At 40.3% G+C, this 15874-nt stretch overlaps 1 protein-coding gene across 2 annotated transcripts; it reads left to right on the top strand.

Moving 5' to 3' along the window:
- The first annotated feature begins 5076 nt into the window (after positions 1-5076).
- On the top strand, positions 5077-13878 carry RBMX (RNA binding motif protein X-linked). Of its 2 annotated transcripts, none has more exons than XM_080652646.1 (11): positions 5077-5299; positions 6384-6512; positions 6723-6829; positions 7365-7536; positions 8323-8475; positions 8759-8873; positions 8951-9094; positions 9181-9263; positions 9911-11107; positions 11980-12065; positions 12668-13878. In XM_080652646.1, exons 2-9 carry the CDS (start codon positions 6404-6406, stop codon positions 10219-10221), a joined length of 1194 nt encoding a protein of 397 aa, XP_080508772.1. In that variant the 5' UTR covers positions 5077-5299; positions 6384-6403; the 3' UTR covers positions 10222-11107; positions 11980-12065; positions 12668-13878. The 2 variants fall into 2 exon arrangements, with proteins under 2 accessions (XP_080508772.1, XP_080508773.1); XM_080652647.1 differs by having other exon boundaries at positions 5113-5299; positions 8969-9094.
- The last annotated feature ends 1996 nt before the right edge of the window (positions 13879-15874 follow it).

The following is a 15874-nucleotide window of genomic DNA, read 5'->3' as shown; positions in this document are numbered from 1 at the left end:
GGGCTGAGGAACACCCTCCCCCGTGCACAAATTTTGTGCACCGGGCCTCTAGTATATCATAAACCCACAGCCAGCATCACACTCAATGGACAAAAACTAAAACCATTTCCCCTAAGAACAGGAACAAGACAGGGATGCCCTCTGTCACCACTCCTGTTCAACATAGTACTGGAAGTACTAGCCATTACGATCAGAAAAGAAAAAGAAATAAAATGCATCCAAATTGGAAAAGAAGAAGTGTTCATGGATTGGTAGAATCAATATCATCAAAATGTCCATACTACCCAAAGCAATCTATAAATTCAATGCAATGCCCATTAAAATACCAATGGCATATTTCACAGACCTACAACGAACTCTCCAAAAATTCATCTGCAATAAAAAAAGACCCCGAATAGCTGCAGCAATCCTGAGAAAGAAGAACAAAGTAGGTGGGATCTCAATACCAGATATCAAGCTGTATTACAAAGCCATTGTTCTCAAAACAGCCTGGTACTGGCACAAGAACAGACATATAGATCAATGGAATAGAATAGAGAACCCAGAAATCGACCCAAACCACCAGGCCCAATTAATATTCGACAAAGGAGGCATGAACATACAATGGAATCAAGACAGTCTCTTCAATAAATGGTGTTGGGGAAACTGGACAGATACATGCAAAAAAATGAAACTAGACCACCAACTTATACCATACACAAAAATAAACTCAAAATGGATAAAGGACTTAAATATAAGACGAGAAACCATAAAAATAATAGAGGAATCCACAGGCAGCGAAATCTCAGATATATGCCAAAGGAACGTCTTCACTGATACTGCTCCTAGGGCAATGGAAAATAAAGAGAAAATAAAGAAATGGGACTACATCAAAATAAAAAGCTTTGGCACAGCAAAAGAAACCATCAACAAAACAACAAGAAACCCCACTACCTGGGAGAACATATTTGCCAATGTTATCACTGATAAGGGTTTAATCTCCAACATTTACAGGGAACTCATACAACTCAACAAAAGGAAGATAAACAATCCAATCAAGAAATGGGCAATGGACCTAAATAGAATCTTTTCGAAAGAAGACAGAAGGAAGGCCAAGAGACATATGAAAACATGCTCAAAGTCACTAATTACCCAAGAGATGCAAATCAAAACGACAATATGGTACCATCTCACACCTGTCAGAATGGCTATCATCAACAAATCAATAAATGACAAATGTTGGCGAGGATGCAGAGAAAAAGGAACCCTGGTGCACTGCTGGTGGGAATGCAGACTGGTGCAGCCACTGTGGAGAACAGTATGGAGTTTCCTCAAAAAACTAAAAATGGAACTCCCATTTGACCCAGTAGTACCACTTCTAGGAAAATATCCCAAGAAGCTAGAAACATCAATCAGAAAGGGTATATGCACCCCTATGTTCATAGCAGCACAATTTACCATAGCTAAGATTTGGAAACAGCCTAAGTGCCCACCAGCAGATGAGTGTATTAAAAAACTGTGGTACATCTACACAATGGAATACTATGCTGCCCTAAAAAAGAAGGAATTCCTACCATTTGCAACAACATGGATGGAACTGGAGAGCATTATGCTAAGTGAAATAAGCCAGTCAGAGAAAGATAAGTTTCAAATGATCTCACTCATTTGTGGAATATAATGAACAACATAAACTGATGAACAAAAGCAGTACCAGAGACAGAAACATCTATCAGACCATCAAACCTGGAGGGAAGGTAGGGGAGGCTGGGGGTAAAGGGGAGAGATCAACCAAAGGACTTGTATGCATGCATATGGGCCTAACCAATGGACACAGAGAACAGGGGGGTGAGGGCATGAGTAGGGGGGATGGGGGTAATGGGGGAAGAAGGATACATATGTAACACCTTAATCAATAAAGAAGTTTTAAAAAATAGGGAATATGCTAATTGACCCTCACGCCATTGCAAAGATGTCGGCACCCACCGCCAACAAGGAGGGGATATGCTAATTGACTGCCACACCCTCAAAGATGGCGGTGCCCACAGCCAATAAGGAGGGAATATGCTAATTGACTGCCACGCTCTCAAAGATGGTGGCACCCACAGCCACAAGATGGTGGCGCCCAGTCCCCTCATCCCTGCTGGGGTGGCAATCGTGGCAAGGCCAGGCCCAAGGCGGGCCCAGCTTTGCTGTGCACCTGCTTCCAGAGTCCCCCAGTCCCCTCAACCCCCCAGCCGCCCTGGGCCGCCCAGGGCTGCCCAAGGCTCAGGTAACCAGGGCCGGCCGAGGCTTGTGCTGCCGGCAGTGGCAGCAGCAGAGGTGTGATATTGGCATCACCTTCCCCTGGTCGCTGGGTCGCCTCCCGCCCCTGAGGGCTCCTGGACTGTGAGAGGGGGCAGGCTGGGCTGAGGGACCCCCCCTCCCCGCCCCATCCAGTGCATGAATTTTCAGGTACCGGGCCTCTAGTTTCATATAAATAGAATCATCCAGTATGTAGCCTTTTGAATTTGGCTATTTCTCTTAGCATTCTACTTTGGGATTTATTGCTGAGTAGTATTCAATAGTATGGATGTACCACAGTTTATTCTTTCATCTGTTAGATGATTTGACTTTGGATGGTGGGCACACAATGCAATATGCCAATCATGTTTCATAGAAATAATGCTTGAAACCTATGTACTTATTAACCAATGTCACCCCAATACATTTAATTTTTGAAAGATTTAAAAAAAAATAAAAGGCTCCCCTCCCCATTGCCTTCTGAACCAGTCAGTAGGCCCTCTGCCTCCCTCTCCAGGTTCTTTGTCCTGTGGGTCCCCATTCTGTGATACAGCCATAATGACCCTCTCCTACAATTCCTTCAATTAGCTGTCCCCCCTCCCTCTCTCTCCTGGTCCTTGGAAGTGCTGCCCCACAGTATATAACACTCTCCTCCTTCTCCCACATTCCTGGACATTAACTGCAAAGGCAAGAGTGATCTAATCCACAGGGGTGCACATTTCCTTCCTAAGACCTAGGGGAACAGGGACATCTGTTGGCCCTGTTCTGCCCTAGACCAGTGGAGGCCTGGCTTAGAGCTTAGGGAAGGTCCTGTAGTCATTTGGTCATGGATCTGAGACAGAGAGAGTTCCAGTGGCCCTCGGGAGCAGGACTTTTCTTGATTCTATCTGGAGGTGCAGATTCTACTGGCTGAACCTGGCACGTAAGTGGTTTTTGCCAACCTGGCCAATTTTCAACTATTGTCAGTGCCAAATCTTCATGGTTGTGAGTACACACACATACAAGAGTTTATTCTTGTATTATTATTAATTATTGTATTAGTTTCCATATGAACAACTATAAGCCTACTTTTGCCTATCCCGGATGTGTATTTCATATTATGTGATCTTGGGACTTCTTTTTGTTTTTTTTTAGATTTATTTTTGTTGTGTTGTTTTATTTTAAATAATTATTTATTGTTGAAAGTATTACATATGTCTCCCTTCTTCCCCCTTGATCCCCTACCCTGCCCCAGGCCCTTACCGCCCCATTGTCTGTGTCCAAGGGCATGCATATATCCATACAAGATCCTTGGTTGATTACCTTCCCCCCCAACTCCCTTCCCCCGCCCCCACCACCTTCCCTCTGAGATTCCGCACTCTATTCCATGCCCTTGAGACTTCTTTTTGCATTGTATTCTCTTTTTGGTGGCCTCATTCATTGAGATGGGTTTTATTACCATTTCTAAAATAACAATTTAGTCCTGATCTCTGAGCATCAGATTTCCCAATCTCTCTCCTCTGCAACCATTTTGGTAAATGGCCATCACCTGCTAATGGCTTCTTTTTTCTCAATTCCACCCTGTCCTTTCCCATCTGTTTCATTAGCAAATCCTGTCCATACTCCCTGCCATGTACATCTAACAATTGTTTCCTCCCATGTCCACTGCTACAACCCTAATTTGAGTCACTGTTTTCTTTCCTGATCTATTTGCACTATCCCATTGGTGTCCCTGCCTCCACACTTTAGCCCCGCAATCTTTTAATGGATTCGCATGTTCTATTTACCTTAACTCCCTCCTTTTATAACCTTAAATTCCTGTCTCCCTGGATCTCTTTCTGTCCTTTGCTACGTGCAAACTCTTAACCCCACTTTATGCTTAGTACTCTTTTCTTTTCCTGAAAAGCTACGTCCCCCAGCTTTCCCATGGCTGGTTTCTTTTTTCCCCTTTATATATGATCTCCAAAGTCACGTCTTTAGACAGACCTTCCCTGATGTCTAGATCAAATTTGGTCTCCCAAATATTGTCCATCAGAGCACCTAGTTTACTTCAGCCCTGGCACTAATCACAACACGCAATTAATTGTTTTAATTGTTGTTGCTGTTTTAGCTTTTAAAGAAATTAGAAAAATTTTAATTTTGTAATCCCCCCCAATGGCAGACAAAATACACAATGCCCAGTTAAATTTGAAGTTCAGATAAACAATAAATAAATTTTTTTGTATATGATACTTAAACTGAAAATAAAATATCTGAACTTCAAACTTAACTGGGAGTCCTGTATTTTTCTTCGATAAATCTGGCAGCCTTACCCATGGAGGTGCCCTGCCCTTGTCTCACTTGTTCTGGGTTGTATTCTCATAGCCAAGCAGAGCCTACCATTTAGGTGTTCAGTTTATCTGCTGCCTTTTTGTATGCCCCCCTCACCCCGATATTCATTTATCAGAATTTTATCCATATGCTAAAAGTTCTGGTTAAATATATTTTGGGAAAAAATATTTTATCATCTATACTTCTTTGTTTTCCATTTCTGCAAAATTGTCATAGAAGTATCTACCCTCATCACGCTACTTTTGAGAATTAAACCAGTTATGTTAAAGTTTAGCAACGTTCCCCGGTCACTAGAACACGCAATTAATTTCAGTTCTTTAGTAAATGCAGCCAGTGAACCATTTCAACGGAAAAGCAAAAACGCGGGTTTACGGCGCACGGGTGGGGGCTGGGAAAACGGTTAGGAACGAGCCCTGGCCAAGAGCTGTGGGCCCGGAAATGGGGAGGAACTAAGACTGAATGGCAGAAAAGACAGCCAATGGGGAGACTGGGAACTGCTCACACCTCTCCATTGCGTTTCAAATTCTAAGCTCCGTTTTCATCCGGGTCCTTCAGCCTCGTTCCCGGGCAGTATAAAGTTTGCTGTCTCCTTTGTTCGCCCTCGTTGCGCAGTAGTTCCTGCAGGTTCTGTCTTCCGTCTTCGGTGCCGGCGGCCCTCCCTTGTGCTGAGCGGCTAGGAAAGCCTCTGTCAGCGAGCTCGTAGGAGCTTGAAACCGTCGTCACCCCTCCGGTAAGTGTGTCCTTTCCTTCGGCCTTTTTCTTGGCACTCTTGTCATGTTAGAATCTGAGATTATCTCCCAGGAGATAGGGCTGGCGGGCGCCATTTTAGGAACCCAAAGGTGCCGACCTATTTAGATAAAGCAGAGTGTCGCAGGGAAACAAATGTAGTGGGTCCATTTAGTTGTATGCTTGGAGAAAGTTTGACTGTCGCCTGCCGGGGTGGTGGCGGAGGTCCGGGTTTTGGCTGGACGAGGAGACCACGCCACCGCGGTACCTGCATTGGGATGGCGCCGGCGCTACAGATAGGCACGTGCAGTTTTACGCGGGGTCCTTGTTCATTGGTGGGGCCTTGAAGAGGAAGCCCTTTGAATTTTCCCAGCCACTGCTGATGGTAAAAGTTACTCCTCTGACCGATGCCGGTTGTTCTGGGCTGAGTCCAAGTGTCGCCATTTTGTGTTTTCCACGCGGTTTTTAGTGACGGTTTTAATTGGGTTCTGCTGCAGTCGTGTACATTCCAGTGCGCGATTTCACGTACCGTTATTTAATATGAAATTATATTGACACTTTTTAAGGTTCTTGTGACCTTTTTGGCGGGCCACGGACTGGTGAAGAACGGGAGGCATAACTTGGCTTAAACTTGAAATTTCTAAATAAGTTTACCAGGGAATCCTAATAAGGAAATACAGAGTCCTCCGAAGAGAGCTTGATGTTAAGGACTTGCGTCTGGCCTGTGTGTGACCTTGAATGAGTCGATAGTCTTCAGGGTAATTAGGATGTAATTGTTTAAAGGCTACAAATTTGAGATTAAAACAAACTTGTAAATGTTGAGTAGCCGTTACTAGATTAAAACTGCCAGGGTGGGTTAAGGGTAAACACATAGATTAAATTGATCCTTTTAATCAGTTTAATGGAAACTGCGCTATGGCTTAAGTAGTTAATTTGGGTTTCCTGCTTAGAAGATATCGCTTTTGGTGTCTAGTTATTAAGGAATAATGGTTTTAGAAAAATAAGAGAAATGCACTCCGATAAATTCATGTGTCCGGTAAACTTGGAACTTTTCCCAGTGACATACTGTATATATTCTTTTTCAATAGACTCTTACCAGGGGGGAAACATGGTTGAAGCTGATCGCCCAGGAAAGCTCTTTATTGGTGGCCTCAATACAGAAACAAATGAGAAAGCCCTTGAAGCTGTATTTGGCAAATATGGACGGATAGTGGAAGGTGAGTTTATCTGAGAGTATATCCAGGGTTATTTTGTAATTAAAAAGGGAAGCTATGATGAATTTAATTGCAATGATCATCTGAAATGATAATGTATTTTGTCCTCTAAGAAGTTCTGAGCTTTCTTTTTTAAAAATTCACTTTTGTTAATTCATTTGAACCAGAATAACACTTCCCCCCTCCCCCCTTCCCCCGAAAATGACTTTTTAGTACTCTTGATGAAAGATCGTGAAACCAACAAATCAAGAGGATTTGCTTTTGTCACCTTTGAAAGCCCAGCAGATGCTAAGGATGCAGCCAGAGATATGAATGGAAAGGTGAGATTGTCTGCATACTAATGCAGTGTTCCTTAGTGCATAAAATAGCCAAGTCAGGCCTTAGGGCATGGCATCTCTTGAATTTTGTTTTTGGTGTATAACTTTCCAGGACCCTGTGATCGTAACCCTTTGTAATTTTATAGCCAAATTTACAGGTAATACTTTAGCAAGTCTTTCAGTTCAGAATAGTGTGTGCTGTTTATTTTATCTGGGATTTATAAACTGCTTTAATAACTTGGCTTTTCCTTTTGGTTATTAGCTTTGATAAGTTCATAGCCGGCCTTGTTTTAAAATTTTATCCACCAGTAGTGCAGTGGGTCCACCTTGTTTGGCTCATATCATCAGTATCAGTCTTAAAGATGAGTAAGCATTTTAAGTAAACGGAAAAGTAACACCATGACTGTTTGTATTATTTTTCTTAGATTAATTAGCAAAATTTACCTGTAATTACATTTTCAAGGCCATTGCTGTCAGTGTGCAGTGGATGTGCAATATCTTTTTAAATGATGATGTAACTAAACACTTAATTATTTAGTCCTTAGATGGAAAAGCCATCAAGGTAGAACAAGCCACTAAACCATCATTTGAAACTGGTAGACGTGGACCACCTCCACCTCCAAGAAGCAGAGGCCCTCCAAGGGGTCTTCGAGGCGGAAGAGGAGGAAGTGGAGGAACCAGGGGACCTCCCTCACGTGGAGGGCACATGGGTAATTTGGATCTACCTCATGCTTGGTGTTTGTTAGGAACTGCAAATCCATAACATAAGTGCTTTGTATAAGTCTTTAAGGGCTCCAGCTTTTGAAATTGAGACCACATGCTTATCTACCAAAGTGATAGTGACTTAAAAATGGGGCATCAAATCCTAAATTACATACAGTATTTTTAAATGATGGAAAATACACTATTTATCCAAATAGTTCACTCTAGGAAAAGACACTTGCAAAAAGAATTTTTGATAGGCCTAGCTGATTTGGCATATGAAAATTAAACAATTTATCAGATAACTTTTTTAAGATTATCCTTTTTTATTTCACTAACTTGTATCAGCTGCCTCCTGCACACCCCCTATTGGGGATGTGCCGGCAACCAAAGTACATGCCCTTGACCTGAATTGAACCTGGGACCCTTGAGTCTGCGGGCCGACGCTCTAGCCATTGAGCCAAACTGGTTAGGGCCTCAGTTATTTTCAGAGAGGATGGAGAGAGATAGAAACATCACTGATGAGCGAATCATTGATCTGCTGCCTCCTGCACATCCCCCACTGGGGATGGAGCCCACAACCCCAGCATGTGCTTGGACCATGACCTCCTGGTTCATAGGTTGACGTTCAACCACTGAGCCACACAGGCCGGGCACATGCTCAAGTCTTGTATGTGTGGAAACTAAAGCAAGATTCCCCAACTGAACAAATATTCTCGATGAAGCAAAGAACTTTTATAGCCTTTTCTTGATTCTTGTGAATATTAACATTTTTCTTTTCTATTCTAATGTAGATGATGGTGGCTATTCCATGAATTTTAACATGAGTTCTTCCAGGGGACCACTTCCAGTAAAAAGAGGACCACCACCGAGAAGTGGGGGTCCTCCTCCTAAAAGATCTGCTCCTTCAGGACCAGTTCGCAGCAGCAGTGGAATGGGAGGAAGAGGTAAGTTTCCATTTATGACAACCTGTCCTACCACCATAACACAAAAGATTGAGAGGTGAATCCTAAAAATTATACTTAAAACTGACAGACCCCAGTTGATCTAGGTACATACAGTAAATATGCATTAAAAAGAATTTAGGTGTGAATAGAAAATTTTAGAGAACAAAATATGGTATAGTTCTAGGTCATAATGTCATTGAATCACGATTTTTCATTGCTTGACTATAAATTCCCATTTCATTTTCTATTTTTGAGTATATTTTAATAATGGTTTTTCTTTAAGCTCCTGTGTCACGTGGAAGAGATAGTTATGGAGGCCCACCTCGAAGGGAACCCCTGCCTTCCCGTAGAGATGTTTATTTGTCCCCAAGAGATGATGGATATTCTACTAAAGACAGGTAACCGGAAAATGTAATAGCTCCCTCTTACAAATGATTAGTGTTGAAGGGAAAGCTCATCCAAAGCATCAAACAAGTTATTTTTGTTTTGGTAGCTACTCAAGTAGAGATTACCCAAGCTCTCGTGATACAAGAGATTATGCTCCACCACCAAGAGATTATACTTATCGTGATTATGGTCATTCCAGTTCACGTGATGACTATCCATCAAGAGGCTATAGGTAAGTGACTTTGCTTCCATGATTTTGCTGTAAAATGTTGTAAAGGTTGATGCTCTGGGGCTTACAAGTTTTTCTCTTTAATTTAGTGATAGAGATGGCTATGGTCGTGATCGTGACTATTCAGATCATCCAAGTGGTGGTTCCTACAGGGATTCATATGACAGTTATGGTAAGATACTGGTTTAGTGTCTTTGAATATCATCAGCTTGAGTTTTTAGGTTCATGAGCCAATTTACTAGGCTGTGTGGTGCTTGCTTTTAAAGGGATGTTTGCTTGCTTTTAAGGGAATAACTATCAGCTGGGCTTTTCCTAGTTTTGTGAGGGGCTTTTGTTGTTGTTGTTGTTGTTTTTCTATAAGTTTTTTTTCTTTGAGGCTGTTTGCTTGCTTTGGAGGGGGATTTTGCTTGCTTAAATTGGCAGCCTTATGTGTTTTCCCCCAACAGTGCAAATACAATTTAAAAAATTTTATTAACAACAACAAATGTTTACCATTCCAATATGAAGGAAAGTCTACAGTTCAAAATTGCAACTTATCACTGGAAAGTGGCTGAGTGTCTACTATAAAATAACAAGCTGTCTGGAATATCCTCTTGAAATACACACCGTCTTCAGTCTTTTCAAACAAACATTAAAACCCATCCATTTCCATATCTCAGCAAATGAGCAAATCCCTGTTAATGGCCAGCAATGGCAGAGTTTAAAACCTCCCAGTTGAGAAAGTAAAAGTTTAATACAGAAATTCTGTAAATTCAGATTTAAATGTTGTATATATACAATTTATAGTGTTGCCATATTACCTGACCATTGACCCTGCAGGTAACTCACGTAGTGCTCCACCTACACGAGGGCCCCCGCCATCTTATGGTGGAAGCAGTCGCTATGATGATTACAGCAGCTCACGAGACGGATATGGTGGAAGTCGAGACAGTTACTCAAGCAGCCGAAGTGATCTCTACTCAAGTGGTCGTGATCGGGTTGGCAGACAAGAAAGAGGGCTTCCCCCTTCTATGGAAAGGGGGTACCCTCCTCCACGTGATTCCTACAGCAGTTCAAGCCGCGGAGCACCCAGGGGTGGTGGCCGTGGAGGAAGCCGATCTGATAGAGGGGGAGGCAGAAGCAGATATTAAAAACAAAACTTTGGACCAAAATCCCTGTTCAAAGAAACAAACAGAAAGTGGAACCTATTCTGTCATAACTACCCAAGGACTACTAAAAGGAAAAATTGTGTTACATTTTTCAAATTTCCTGTTAAGTTCCCCTTTCATAATTTTTATGTTCTTGTGAGGAAAAAAGTAAAACATGTTTGATCTTATGACATTGCTTTCAACAAGCAAATGTTAAATGTGTTAAGGCTTGACTTGTGTACTAGTGTTGTAATTTTCCAAGTAAAAGTGTCCCAAAAGGCCACTTTCTAATTTTTTCCCCAGTTAATGAGGCAAGCAATTCTAAGAACTACAAACATCTAGCCATCTAAAATGGAGAGATGAATCCCTCTGCCTATACAAAGAAGCTAGCTATTAGAGGGTGGTTGGGGTATGCTACTCTTAGGATATCATTACAGTCTTCAAACTGAAATCTCAAATGTTATCAGTATGAAAAACCTGAGATCAGATGCTTATGTAAAGAAAGTGATATTCACCCAGTAAACCCAAAACCAATAGTGCTGGCCATATTTTGTCTTTCTGACATTTCCTTGGGAATCTACAAGAACCTCCCCCTCCCCCCTCCCCCAGTAAGATCATTTAAGTGTGTGTTAAGCAACTACAGAATACTAAATAAAAAGTTTGGCCAAAACCAACCATGAAGCTGCAAACGGTGCTTGCTCTTACTGTTTCAAATTTTTGCAACTCTGTAGTGTCTCACTTTTAAGGAACAGCTTGATTGCAAAGGAGAAAATAGATAAGCAATGAAGTTATCTCCAACTTCTCAAAGGCTTATGACTTCTAAAAAGTGAATCTATCAGCATTCCACATCAGATTTAAAGCATCAAATGCCTGTGAAACAGCAAAGATGGTAAGCAAAGCAAACTAGTTTTTCCGTCTAAGTCGAAATTGAACACTTCCTCATAGTACAGTGAAACATACTGTACCTCATGGCAGTGGAAATGCTTTCTAGATTAAAAAAAAAACTTTTGGAAAAGCAAAGTGTTCTATAGCATATTAGAAGTTCTCCAAATTCAACTCTTGGATTTTTTTTTAAAGCATGTATGACACTTAAAGGCCTTTAGTACAGCTGTTTACCAATAGCCACCTGGGGCTTGGGAGGGGGTAACTTTTTAAGTTTTTGATGAAGACCTTTAAACATGCTTCACATATTTTAACATTTTTTGAATTAGATTTTTAGTCAATATAGGAAATGGCTTAAGTTTGGGGTGCCCCTCTCCCTACCCCTGTAAGCCATTGCAAACTTGACATTTAGTTGGATGCCTGACTTGTTTTTCTGTGAAACTACACTGTATGGAGAAAATCTATTTGCAAGTGGTCTTTAAAAAGCAAAACCTGAGGCAGCATGACCCAGGTCCAGCCACGAAGTTGAAAAAGATGCTCTTGAATATAGTAAACTTGAAGACCTCCAACTAAAAATCCTTATACTGCACATATTCCTTCAAATAAGTTTTGTCCGTTCAACTTATGGATTTAACATGGCAGTGCACCATTGGAACAGAATGAGAATCCATAAGCCATGCAACTTAACCATTTAAGCCATTCCAGTCCATCCCAAGCCAGTGAATCTTCCACCACTTAAGTGAAATAGTAGACCATGAAATACCTTAAGCTGCAAGTCTGAACTTGCCTTTTCTTTCTGGCAAAGGGGGCAGTAAGTTATAGGCAAGTTTTGAAGTATTTCTGACTAGAGATAACTAGTTACCTATTTAATTTTTACAGGTTGAGGATTATGGTCACGGAATGCTGATTTATTCACACTAGATAAAGCTGACTAAAGTTGGCAGCAAGAGAAATCAAACGCTAAGGTAAGTTTTAAAAGCATGGTAGCTTTTATAGATTTAAAGACAAGCTTTGCCACTTTGCATGGTTAGGGTATTGGTACATTGTAAAGGGGGGGGAATCAAGTTAGGTGCTGTAATGGGCAACACCTTGCATAATAACTGCTGGTTTGAATGTAGGGTGAAGCTGTTTTAAACAGGTATAATTCCATTATGGCTCAGTCCTGTAATGCTTTGCTATTTTTCAATGTATAAAATTTGTTAGTGCTATTTCTGCATAAGCAGTTGTTGACTGGAGATGTATAGCTTATGTTTTGGCAAATGAGCAAGCTTCCTATTATCAGCACCTGATGGATTACAGCACACAGTACAAATCCACTAAAGGGAGACTAGATGCAGCTGCTAAGTTCCCAGTTTGAAAAACAATTTTATTGGTGTAATGATAGTTATATAGTCTTGATTACACTAAATTGATGCTTACAGGAATTGTACTGGGTATTTATGGTTGCTTTTAGAGTTTACAACTTAAAGCAAATGCATTGTTGCCAGTTAAAGCAACAAAATAGCATGTATTTAAAGAATAGGTAAGGGAGAGAAATTGACCTGATCACGTGCTTTTCATTTTACAGAGTTGTTGAAGCAGAAGAATGCAGAATGTGCATAAGGCACAACAGTTGCATAAGCAGTGCTCATCAGAATTGGTTTGGTGCAAGCAATAGATTTTTGCCTTCAAGGGTTCCTGTTGGACAAAGGCATCAGTGTTGGTTAGCACTCTTAACTAGGGAGTGGTAGAAACTTAAGTAATAATTGACAGATGGAGAAAGGGGAGCAATTAAGGAAATTGGTAAGTGGAGGTAGTGAGGAGCGCTTATGGTTCTTTATGTAGATTTTATAGCTTTGGCTTTCATTGTTTAGCCAAAGTCATTAGGAACAACTTTAATTTAGAACTTCCTAATTATCAATGTCAGAAAGTTAAGTAGAAAAACTAAAGGCATAAGCGGTAGCTCTATCAGATTTTCAGCAAGTGAAACACTCTGCTGTTTATTATCCAGAACTGGGACTAAGTCATAAAACAACTGAAGGAAAGAGTAATATCTGGAAACGTGGCTGAAATGATTGAAAGCACATTTAAAAACTGGAAACAAAATTGGGCCACTTGGCTTTTTAAACTATTTTTGTTAGCCTATGTTACCCCCACCTCCTATCTTGGAAACAAATCCGAATACAGCTTCATTATGTTGGAGATAGGAGCCAATAGTATAAAATCTGTTCTCAGAGGAAACAGAGTTGAGTTGTTGGGTTAGAAAAATCAACTCAAGAATTTTTGCATAGTAAAATAGCAGTACTATCATATCCAACATTTGTGATTGTGGGAAATAATAAAAAAAGGTGTAACCCTCATTTGACAGGCTCTTAATCACAGACCATGAGGGTATTGGCCAAATTTTAAATGGCTGTTGCACTTATATAGCTGTCTTCCTCAATCCTATAATCTTAAATTACTTGGGTTTATGCTTTTGAGTCCTGAGATTTTATTTAGATATCTTGAAGATAGTGTAGAACATTGAGATTAATTATAGTAAATATCAATACTAAATTCAAATTAGGAAGTATGCTTAAATGACCAAAACAGCCATTTGGCAAGTAGTTTACTGACCCAGCAGACTTAATTCTGCTCTTGTTGGAAAAGAATTGGTCTTGATATTTCTGGCTTTATACTGGCTATAAAAAACAAACCAGAATGATAGTGTTTTCCTTGTTTATTTGAATATAGAACATAGGTATTATAGATCAATTTTCGGAATGTTTTGTATTTGAAACTTAATAAAACTTAATAGCATTTTTGTGGTCCTGGGTTCTTATTTGCAATAAGGAATTTATTTAGACTTTTTTTTCTGAGTGGAAGGGAGAGAGTCCTCAATGATGAGAATCATTGATTGGCTTCCTCCTGCAAACCCCCATCCTCCACTGGGGATCAAGCCTGCAACCCTGGCATGTGGTTTGACCAGTAATTGAACTGTGACTTCTTGGTGCATAGGTCCACTCTCAACCCCTGAGCTACACTGGCCAGGCTACTTTACTTTTAAATATGACATTAACCTGGCCCCTTCCCCAAAACGTTCTCATCCACTGTTGGCACTTGAGCAGTTATTAAGGAACATAGTCACTGAGGTGGCCTATTGCTGTCACTGGACTTCGTTTCTTTGGGGAGTGAGCTCCATGTAGGCATCAAGGTAATTTGGTTTCATTTAATCCTTACCCTGAAATGAAATGGGGGCAATAACAAATTAGGAGCTAAAATAGCAAAGATGTACTGTAGTGCTCTTAATCTTTCTTACTTAACTCTTGGTAAAATTGGTATGGAAACTCAGTAGGCAGTGAATCCACCTTGGACTAAAGTCCTTCAGCATTGCTGTTAAACCAGCACATGATTAATATGTTTCTGTATTCACAATTTTGTTTCTCTGTCTGCCAGTTATATATACATCTTACCTCTGATACTTAATGCCAAAACAACTTAGTAACATTTGTCCTTTATTCAAGGGAAAACCATGGACTGAGGTATTACCAGGTCCAGTTATCTAGGTTAAGGTGAGCTATCTAAAGTTGAGTTGGAGGATTGTGATTGGTATATGTTAAGGTTTCATATAAATATAGGCTGACTTGGGCTTAGGTTTGTGACAATGGGCCAGGCCACTGGGACAGCTTCCATTTTGTGGTTCCCAATATATGAATTAATTTCCCTAGCACCTAAAATAGGGTATTGCCTTTGGGTTATAGCCAGTTGCATGGAACTTTAACCACATGGAAAAGGAATGCTAACTACTGAGTATTAGGATGGCAGAAAAAGGCCCAAGTATTGTCATTCTATAAATAACCTCAGCCTATAATCAGTTCCAGAAAAATGTCATCCCAGTCAACAGCATCTCCCTCCCCCGGAGAAGCAATGATTATATGACTATAGAATATTGTTGCATATTTTAATAACTTCATTTAAGTCCTACATGAATATAGTTTTTGTGTCTTATCTGCTTTCAACATGTTTTTGAGATTGTTATAATTGTGGGTAGTCTTTTTTTGTTGCAGAGTAGAATTTCAGTGTATGCTTTATGTGCATAGTTTGTCCATTCTATTGATGGTCATCTGGCCTATTACCAGTTTTGGGCTATTGACTAAAATTTATGAAGAGTTCTGTTTGCTTTCCAACACTTACTGATCTATTTCTTTTTAACCATTTTTGAGTTTAGTTGGCATGCAATATTAGTTTCAGGTGTATGAAATAGTGATTCGATATTTATATACCTTACAATGTGATCACCACTAAGTCTAGTAACCATCTGTCATTGCATACTTATCACAGGATTGATTTATATATATTACCCTTTCACCTTTTTCACCAGTTCCCCTACACCTCTAACCATAAGTTTGTTGTTTATATGAGGTTTATAAAAATTCTTTATTGTTGAAAGTATTATATATGTCACTTTCCCCCCCCCCATTGACCTCTCCTGCCCCCTAGCACATACCTTCACCCCCCCTACTGTTTGTCCATTGGTTATGCTTCTATGCATACATACAAATCCTTTGGTTGATCTCTTGCCCCCACCCTTCCCTACCTTACCTCTGAGATTTGATGGTCTGGTCTGTTCAGTGCTTCTATTAGTTTTTGTTTTGTTCTTGGTTTTGTTTTTTACTTTCCACAGAAAGTGAAGCCATAAGTTATTTGTCTTTCCATTATGATTTTTTTATTATTATTTTTTTAAATTGTTTGAAGTATTACAAATAGTAGTACATATGTCTCTTTTTTTTTTTCCCTTCCCCATTGACCTTCCCCC

The sequence above is a fragment of the Plecotus auritus genome, assembly GCF_963455305.1.
Source record: "Plecotus auritus genome assembly, chromosome: X".
Taxonomy (NCBI): Eukaryota; Metazoa; Chordata; class Mammalia; order Chiroptera; family Vespertilionidae; genus Plecotus; species Plecotus auritus.
Note: the sequence above shows the minus strand (reverse complement) of the source record. Positions and strands in the feature narration are given on the sequence as shown.

Coding starts and splice junctions, on each gene's coding strand:
- RBMX (XM_080652646.1), top strand. CDS start 6,404: ATGGTTGAAGCTGATCGCCCAGGAAAGCTCTTTATTGGTGGCCTCAAT. Junction 6,513..6,722: donor ATATGGACGGATAGTGGAAG/GTGAGTTTATCT, acceptor ATGACTTTTTAG/TACTCTTGATGAAAGATCGT. Junction 8,476..8,758: donor CAGTGGAATGGGAGGAAGAG/GTAAGTTTCCAT, acceptor TTTTTCTTTAAG/CTCCTGTGTCACGTGGAAGA.